The sequence below is a fragment of the Nanorana parkeri genome, unplaced genomic scaffold (assembly GCF_000935625.1).
Source record: "Nanorana parkeri isolate BGI_ZX_2015 unplaced genomic scaffold, ASM93562v1 scaffold2022, whole genome shotgun sequence".
NCBI classification, from domain to species: domain Eukaryota; kingdom Metazoa; phylum Chordata; class Amphibia; order Anura; family Dicroglossidae; genus Nanorana; species Nanorana parkeri.
Genome location: NW_017308290.1, coordinates 144,706 through 153,975, shown reverse-complemented (window position 1 = coordinate 153,975; position 9,270 = coordinate 144,706). Strand labels below are relative to the sequence as shown.

At 50.7% G+C, this 9,270-nt stretch overlaps 1 protein-coding gene across 1 annotated transcript in view; it reads left to right on the top strand.

The window, feature by feature from the left end:
* FBXO31 (F-box protein 31) overlaps positions 1–9,270 on the top strand; it is a 17,874-nt gene that overhangs the window by 6,730 nt on the left and 1,874 nt on the right. Inside the window, exons 5-10 of the mRNA XM_018572414.1 lie at positions 216–605; positions 3,161–3,342; positions 4,437–4,511; positions 4,605–4,714; positions 5,829–5,982; positions 6,803–7,143. Of these exons, the coding sequence (XP_018427916.1) occupies positions 216–605; positions 3,161–3,342; positions 4,437–4,511; positions 4,605–4,714; positions 5,829–5,982; positions 6,803–7,143 (1,252 nt within the window). The remainder of the gene's footprint in view (positions 1–215; positions 606–3,160; positions 3,343–4,436; positions 4,512–4,604; positions 4,715–5,828; positions 5,983–6,802; positions 7,144–9,270) is intronic.

Below are 9,270 nucleotides of genomic sequence, written 5' to 3'. Positions count from 1 at the left end.
GTGGGGTTGTCTGAAAAGAGCTGTTACTCCTGTTTGTTATGTGTTGTATGAAGCCATCATATGCTGTAGCGATGTACGCTAATAATACAGAACAGGAAGCTCTGGGAGGTCTGTTCAGTAGAATCTAATAATCGCGTAATGAGGTGAATGAGGACTTTGTGTCATTTGTTAAATAATATCCAATTTCAGCTTAATATCATTAAATACCGGAGTAGCTGATGTCCTCGCCTGGCCTTCCGCGTCCTTGCCTGGCCTTCCGCGTCCTTGCCTGGCCTTCCGCGTCCTTGCCTGGCCTTCCGCGTCCTCGTCTGGCCTTCCTCGTCCCCGTCTGGGCTTCCTTGTCTGGCCTTCCTCGTCCTTGTCTGGTCTTCCTCGTCTGGGCTCCTTCGTTCTTGCCTGGACTTACCCGTCCTTGGCTTGTCCCCCTCATCCTTGTCTGTTTTTTCTCGTCCTCATCTGGCCTTCCGCGTCCCCGTCTGGTCTCCCTCGTCTGGCCTTCTGCGTCCTCGTCTGGCCTTCCTCGTCCCCGTCTGGTCTCCCTCGTCTGGCCTTCCTCGTCCCCGCCTGGTCTGCCTCGTCTGCCCTTCCTCGTCTGGCCTTCCTCGGTCTCAGATTACCTCCATAAATTGATGTACTTGACTATTCCCAGAGTGTCCGGAGAGAGCTTGCTGCTTCATTTCACGTTGCAGTCCCGTGAAGGTTGAGGCAGGCAGAGATCTGTGGCTGACGAGGAGCTTCCATCATCACATGACCAGCACACCAGGAAGTCTGCAGGAGCAGGGCGGCCCTATCGGTTTTGCATGGTTTTGATGTCGAGCTGAATTTGGATGCCGGAGGATCTCGGTCTGTTTTCTGTCCCAAAAAAACTAGATGTGTCCCCTGTGGACAGAGTCATCTTCAGAGTGGCCTAGAAAGACTCTTATCACCTCATTCATTTAGGATTTAATCTGGAATCCATGGAACAATAATCACAGAAGTGGGCCTGGTGTCACAAAGGACCCCCTTTTCCCTGCCCTTCCCTCTCCCTAAAAATTTAATCACAAAATACCTGCAAAATCCTACAGCAACCAATCATGTGACCAGTGCCGGCCATTCGGTGACATGATCTCTGCTGAAGGGGAGAGCCTAGGGGTGTTTCTATTCTTGAATTGGGAAGTACGATCAGCACACTGAGTACCAGATTGTAGGTACATATTTAGTATTGTGGCAGTTGACAGAGGTCATGTGACTCTCTTTCCTAGTGGCTGTTGGTACGGTCACATGACTCGCCCTGTTCTTCGTCCAGATTGGTGGTGTTTGGGACCTCCCTGCCCACCCCAATCCGGCAAAAAAACAGGGTAAATCATGTGACCAATTCCAATGATACCAACAGCCACAAGGAAAGGATCACATGACCTCCTTTTAATTGCCACAGGACTAAGTATCTACCTGCGGAGGATTTGACAGCCATGGTTACCGGTGCTGCCTGTAGTAACCAATCGGATGCCAGCGGATATTTTTCCTGGGTGGGTTAACAGATGGAAGGAAGAATGTGATTGGTCTCTTAGGGTTGCACAGTTTCCTTTGCTCATTTATTCCCAACTTGAGCCTCTTTGAGTGTAAATGACATTCATGACCAAAGTGACAGTAAACCGTTCTATAAATAGAGACTGACACCCAACGCCCAGACTGGAAGACCCGTCCGAATATTCCACATGGACACTGCCAAAAAAACATGAGGATGACCACTGCTGGGGCATGTTGGGACCTGCAGCTTCCCTTCAAATCCATGGTGCCCCCCATGGTGCCTCTTCCATTAGGGTAACCACAGACGTAAAGATGAATATCCACCATCTGCAAACACACAATATGGCCAAATGTATGAGGACCTCCCTCCCAATGATGGGGTTCAGGGGTCTCCAGTGAAGGTTCTGGTAATACTTCATCATACAAAGACATTGTAGACAATTGTGATCTTCCAGCCTTGTGGTCACAGTCTGGTGAAGACCCTTTTCTGTCCCCCCCATGACTGTCCCCTGTGTACAAAGCCAGCTCCATAAAGACACGGTGTGACCAGCTTGGTGGAGGAACTCGAGTGTCCTGCACAGAGCCCTGACCTCAACCCTACTGGACACCTCTGGGATAAATTGGAATGCCAATTGTGTGTCAGGTCTTCTCATCCAACATCAGGACCCATCACACATGGGACAAATTCCCACAGACAACCTCCAAAATCTTGTGGAAGCCTTCCCAGAAGAGTGGAGGATGGTATAGCCATATTAATGAAGGGGTAGGACAGACACTACATATTCATGGCCATTGGGGAGGCGGCAGCTCCATATTCATGGCCATGGGAAAGGGGCAAAACCATATTAATGGCCATGAAGGGGTAGGGTGGCAACTTCATATTACTGACCATGGGGAAGGAGGAGGGGCAGTAACACCATGTTAATGGCCATGAAGGGGTAGGGTGGCAACTTCATATTACTGACCATGGGGAAGGGTGGGAAGGAGGAAGGGCAGTAACACCATATTAATGGCCATGAAGGGGGTAGGGTGGCAACTTCATATTACTGGCCATGGCGAAGGGTGAGAAGGAGGAGGGGCAGTAACACCATATTAATGGCCATGAAGGGATAGGGTGGCAACTTCATATTACTGACCATGGGGAAGGGTGAGAAGGAGGAAGGGCAGTAACACCATATTAATGTGGTCTCAGCGCTTCGTGAAGCCGTTTTTCTGCTGACTTCCAGCAATGGAAATAATTTTTACAACACTTGGAGTAATACAAAGGGGCCTTAAAGGGACCCGACACACTAATCCGTTCCATACATCGTATCAATAAAATAATCATTTCCATCTGACTGCATAGGAGGACGTAATAAAATGCCATCAAACATCGAAACAAAGAACGGAGCTCAATTCCTGTTGGTCGCTGAGTTATCCAGGCACCGCCTCCTGGTTCAGAACCGCCATCAATAGGACCATGAAACGGGAGCATGTCGCTTTAAATCTGAATACAACAGACTGAGGCCGAGTTCCCTTTATAGAAAAAATCTCCCCCCAAAATGGGAATCTCGAGCGGAGGAGGGGAGGTCGGGTTTATATAATGACCCATCTTTGTGTGGGTGATGGTTGTTCATGTGACTCCCCGAGGATGGCGGCGCGGTGTAACTGCGATTTTCCATCTGGCAGGTGGACGGATTCTTCATCATAGGCTGGATGTACCTACCTCCCCACGACCCGCATGTGGACGAGCCCATGAGGCTGAAACCCGTATTCCGCATCCACCTCATGGAGAAGAAAACCGCCACCGTGGAGTGTATGTACGGCCCCAAGGGGCCCCACAGCGGACAGATCCAGGTACGAGAAAGAAAATTAATTAGGGGGAGGGGCAAGACCTGTATGTGTTGCTTAACCGCAGTAAAGAAAAATCAGGTCTGTGATCTCTCTCTCTCTCCCCCCCTCTCTTTCTCTCTCTCTCTCTCCTCCTCTCTCTCTCTCCCCTCTCTCTCTCTGGCTCTCTCTCTCTTTCCCTCTCCCCTCTCTCCCTCTCCCTCTCCTCCTCTCTCTCTCTCTCTCTCTCCTCCTCTCTCTCCCTCTCTCCTCCTCTCTCTCCCTCTCTCTCTCTCCTCCTCTCTCTCTCTCCTCCTCTCTCTCTCTCCTCCTCTCTCTCTCTCCTCCTCTCTCTCTCTCCTCCTCTCTCTCTCTCCTCCTCTCTCTCTCTCCTCCTCTCTCTCTCTCCTCCTCTCTCTCTCTCCTCCTCTCTCTCTCTCCTCCTCTCTCTCTCTCCTCCTCTCTCTCTCTCCTCCTCTCTCTCTCTCCTCCTCTCTCTCTCTCCTCCTCTCTCTCTCTCCTCCTCTCTCTCTCTCCTCCTCTCTCTCTCTCCTCCTCTCTCTCTCTCCTCCTCTCTCTCTCTCCTCCTCTCTCTCTCTCCTCCTCTCTCTCTCTCCTCCTCTCTCTCTCTCCTCCTCTCTCTCTCTCCTCCTCTCTCTCTCTCCTCCTCTCTCTCTCTCCTCCTCTCTCTCTCTCCTCCTCTCTCTCTCTCCTCCTCTCTCTCTCTCCTCCTCTCTCTCTCTCCTCCTCTCTCTCTCTCCTCCTCTCTCTCTCTCCTCCTCTCTCTCTCTCCTCCTCTCTCTCTCTCCTCCTCTCTCTCTCTCCTCCTCTCTCTCTCTCCTCCTCTCTCTCTCTCCTCCTCTCTCTCTCTCCTTACCCCCTCCTCCCTCCTCCCCCCCTTCTCTCTCTCTCTCCCCTCCCCTTCTCCAAGACAGGAAGTGAATATAAATCCATAAGCTGAGCACATACATATAAAACGTGTGTTTTCCTTCCTATTCTCCTATTAAGTTTTGTCTTTTTATCTACACGTTTCCTGTCCCAGTAATCCGCATCAGAATTCCCGATTTATTTTATGACTTTTATTCTTTCCGTTGCCGACTAATCGCCTCTTGTCGCCGCAGATGGTGAAGAAGGACGAGTTCTGCACCAAATGCCTTCAGACCGACTACCACCGGATGTCCGGAGGGCGTCAAGAGGTAAGGGAGGACCTGTCATCGCTCCGTCAGCAGCCTGCCGCCATCTCCGTGCGTCGGCCTATTAAAGATCTCTTGGTTTTTGTTTTGCCGCAGGAATTCCGGACGTGGCTGCGAGATGACCTGGGCAGGACGCTGGATGATATCTTCCACGAACACATGCAGGAGCTGATCCTGATGAAGTTCATCTATATCTGCCAATACGAGTAAGTGAGGGGGACAATCCGAAATCTTCTTTTGGCTGACGGCTCAGGGTTTTAAAAGGGGACGGCGGCACCTTATCAGCGCGTCACATTTGCAGCTATTATGAAGGTTTACCTAAAGGGAGTTCCTGATTGGTCATTCCCTTTCATATCTTCATGGTTGTATTTCATGTACAGCTCTGTCAGAGCTCCCCCTGGTGGCTGTTTGGGTGTACGACTCAATGGGGACTTGTCAATAAAGGAGAACTATGGGGGGTCAGGGCTTTTCCCCATAGTTCTCCTAAGGGTAACCGGAGGACACAAACTAGCGTCCTCCCGTCATCCGAAGCTCAGTATATAGCGGGCTAAAGCTCGCGGTATACTGAGACGCCGCAGCTGAAACGGATCCCGACAATTATGTCTGCATCCGCCCAGCTGCGTGAGTGACAGCTGGCTCTGCCTGTCTAGAGGCTGAGCCAGCTGTACCCGCCCCCTCCCCCGTCCGTTCCGCCAGTCAGCGCTGGGAGGGGGGAATCCGGCCCCTCCCCTGTCACGGCTCTCTGCAGTGAGAGAAGTGAGCGAACGCCGGTATGTGTTCGCTCACCTCCCGATCTACTGAGCCGACCTGTGACAGTCTCATTGTCACAGGTCGGCTAGAACTGTGAGGATGAGTGAAAAGCACCCCTCTCATAGTGCTCCTTTAACGTTACAAGGGAGGCAACTTCTATAGGTATTAGGTCTGCTTTAAAGGATGCAGCTTATTCTGTTTATATTTTGCCTTCCCCCTGCCCCCCACGACATTTTTAAATAAAACTTTTCCCTTTTTCATTACATTCCTTATTTTAGTCCCGTGATGTCATCCCTGGCTCTCTGTGCTTCTCTATGCAATGCCGGCAGGTTATGGTTGGTGGGAGGAGCTGGCAGGGTCTGTACATAGCTTCCTGAAATCATCCCAGCCCTTCACGAGCCTGCGCGGCCTCTCCTTATGATATAGTTACATAGTATTTGAGGTTGAATGGTTGAATAAAGACATTAGTCCATCAAGTCCAACCTATAGGATCTCATTCTTAGGAGTACTTGTACCCGTGTATATTACGGTCCCTTAAAAAATATGACGTCCTCTTGTGTCTCTTCACAGCAATTGCCTTACTTACCGCCGGATATACCACCCGCCCAGCCGGCCGGACGACCTGGTAAGGCCCGGCTTTTTCAAGGGCACCTATGGAAGCCACGGCCTGGAGATAGTCATGCTGAGTTTCCACGGGACGACCGCCAAGACCACGAAAATAACGGTGAGACGCAATGTATTAAGACCAGAACTTGAACCCAACTTGGCTCTGAGCCCCTCCCATTATTTAGCAGCCCAATGCCAGAGCCTACTGAGGCCATCACGTTGGGTTGTTGAATCCTGGGGGGGGGGACTTCATTTTGTGTTGGGTGGAGCTTACCTCTGAGTCGGGTAATAGGTCATTCCTTTGGTGCAATGTGCACTCAGGATCAATGCCATGCATGGGCAAGGGGCAGGTTCACTTCCAGGGTTAACCCCTTGAGTCCCAGGTGCCATTTTTTAAAATGACAGCCAGGACAGCTATAGCCCCTGTGAATCAGTTTACAGGGGCCCGCTGCCAGCAACGTATGACATACATCATTGGCAGCGAAAGGGTGAAAGTTCATGTTAAACGCATATTCAGGGCGTTACATGGTCACAGGATCTGTGAATGGAGGGACTACAAGTCCCGTCAGCCAGCGCAGCACAGGGACTTGTAGTTCTCAAAGGAATGCAAGCGCGGTGACGTCCCGACACTTGGAGTCCATTCGTACTTCCTCCCATCCCTTAGCGGAATGCCCTTACCTCGGTATGGACAGGGATGGGAGGAGCCAGAGCATTGCACCCGCCATACACTAATCCCTTGGTGGTGGTCGCAATGCTTTTGTAGACCCAGAAAATACCTTCCCTACAATTGCACATTCATCTCGTGTATGTTCTCTGCTTATAAGTGTTCCACTTTATTCTCACATTCTTATTATTATATATCACCCGTTCTATCTCATGCTTACCTGCCCTTTAATGGTGCGGGGCGGACATTCTGAATTTGTTCTCTTTGTTCTCAGGGAGACCCCAACGTCCCGGCCGGACAGCCGACTCTCGAAGTAGACCTGACCCGGCCGGTGCGGCTTCCCAGCATGGAGCAGTTACGCAATTTCTCCGAACTGTCGCGGCTCATCATGATCACCAGGGAGAAGCTGCTGGCGGAAGGTGCGGAGGATGCTGGGAGCGGCAGCAGGGCGGAGCCTGCGCCGTCGCCGCCTGTCGCCAGGGCAGAGGAGAGCGCCGCCAATGGACACGACACCAGCCAAAATGGGGAGCAGCCACCTCAGGAGGTGCAGGCGTTTGTCCTCCCCGAGGAGGTGATGGCGCGGAATGAAGATTACCCCCGCAGCTGTAGAATTTGGTGAGGAGATCCTCCATAATGAATTGTTTGGCTTTAGAGCCCAGGAGGTGCTCGGTGAATGCCGGGAAAGATTGGCTCCGTATTTTCTTATTAACACCAAGGCCCGAGGGGTGCACGGGATGAACATAAATTGGTGGGGGTGTGGAAAATTAGGATGTTTCATGTGCTGAAACTCTGAGACCACCAGACCAAAACCGAAACATGCATACATGGCCAAAAGTATGTGGACCCTCCAATGATGGAGGACAGAGGTCTCCAGTGAAGGTTCTGCTGATCCCCCATTATACAAAGACATTGTAGACAATTGTTCTCTTCCAGCCTTGTGGTCACAGTTTGGTGAAGACCCTTTTCTGTTCCACCATGACTGTCCCCCGTGTACAAAGCCAGCTCCATAAAGACACGGTGTGACCAGCTTGGTGTGGAGGAACTTGAGTGTCCTGCACAGAGACCTGACCTCAATCCTACTGAACAGTTATGGGGTGAATTGGAACACCAATTGTGATCCAGATCTTCTCATCCATCATCAGAACCTGACCTCGCAAATGGGACAAATGCCCTCAGACACCCTCCAAAATTCTGTGGGAAGCCTTCAAAGGAGAGTGGAGCATGGTATAGCCCCAACGGAAGGAGAACTCCATTTTTCTGGTCATGGGGGAGTGCAGGGACTTCATATTAAAGGCCATGGGTGGAGGGGGGACTGCACACGTGAGGCTTTGGTTAGTTTTGGAATGGGATGTCCAACAATCCCATATAGGTGTGATGGTCAGGAGTCCACAGACGTTTGGCCATTGTGTGTATTCAGCAATGGTTTGTCCTGATGACAGGACCCTCAATGTATCAGGCAATGGGGGGTCATTCAAAAGTTGTCCAGCAGAGATATACTGTATACAACCCAATTTAAGTTGTTCTGAAAATCTGTATATTACTTTGGAAGATTTAATCTCAGAGTCACATCCGTATCCCCTCCATGAAGGATCAAATCTAAAGAAAATGGGGATATTTATGACACGGATCGACTAATCAATGACTGTTGAGCACATGAGCTGTGGCCTCACCTTACTTTTCTAAATTAGTCCCAGGTCCACAGAGCACCTGTGGCCTTTGGTGCCAAGTAGGGAAGTCTGCCACTGATAAACCACAGAAGCCATTGCCAAGAGAAAGCGTTGGGGCCCTGGGGATTCTGGGCTGAAGATAACCTGGAGGATGCAATTGGGTACTTGGAGGGGCATCCTCAGGTTATTAGACCCGGGTCCATAGAGCACCTTTCTTTTGGTCCTCCATGGCATTTGGTGCCAAGTAGGGAAGTCCATAGAGCACCTTTCTTTTGGTTCACCATGGCATAAGTAGGGAAGTCCATAGAGCACCTTTCTTTTGGTCCTCCATGGCATTTGGAGCCAAGTAGGGAAGTCCATAGAGCACCTTTCTTCTGGTCCTCCATGGCTTTTGGTGCCAAGTAGGGAAGTCTTCCACAAAAGCCATTGCCAAGAGAAAGCATTGGGGCTCTGGGGAATCTTGGCTGAAGATAACCTGAGGATGCAATTGGGTACTTGGAGTGGCATCCTTAGGTTATTAGACCCGGGTCCATAGAGCACCTTTCTTTTGGTCCTCCATGGCTTTTGGTGCCTAGTAGGTAATCCATAGAGCACCTTTCTTTTGGTCCTCCATGGCTTTTGGTGCCTAGTAGGGAAGTCCATAGAGCACCTTTCTTTTGGTACTTCATGGCTTTTGGTGCCAAGTAGGGAAGTCCATAGAGCACCTTTCTTTTGGTTCTCCATGGCTTTTGGTACCAAGTAGGGAAGTCTGCCACAAAAGCCATTGCCAAGAGAAAGCATTGAGGCTCTGGGGAATCTTGGCTGAAGATATCCCGAGGATGCAATTGGGTACTTGGAGGGGCATCCTCAGGTTATTAGACCCGGGTCCATAGAGCACCTTTTCGTCTTTTGGTCCTCCATGGCATTTGGTGTCAAGTAGAGAAGTCTTCCACAAAAGCCATTGCCAAGAGAGCTTTGGGGAATCTGGGCTGCAGATAACCCGAGGATGCAATCGGGCACTAGGAGGGGCATCCTCGGGTTATTAGACCCAGGTCCATAGAGTGGCCCCTCCAAGTGTCTGATTGCATCCTCAGGT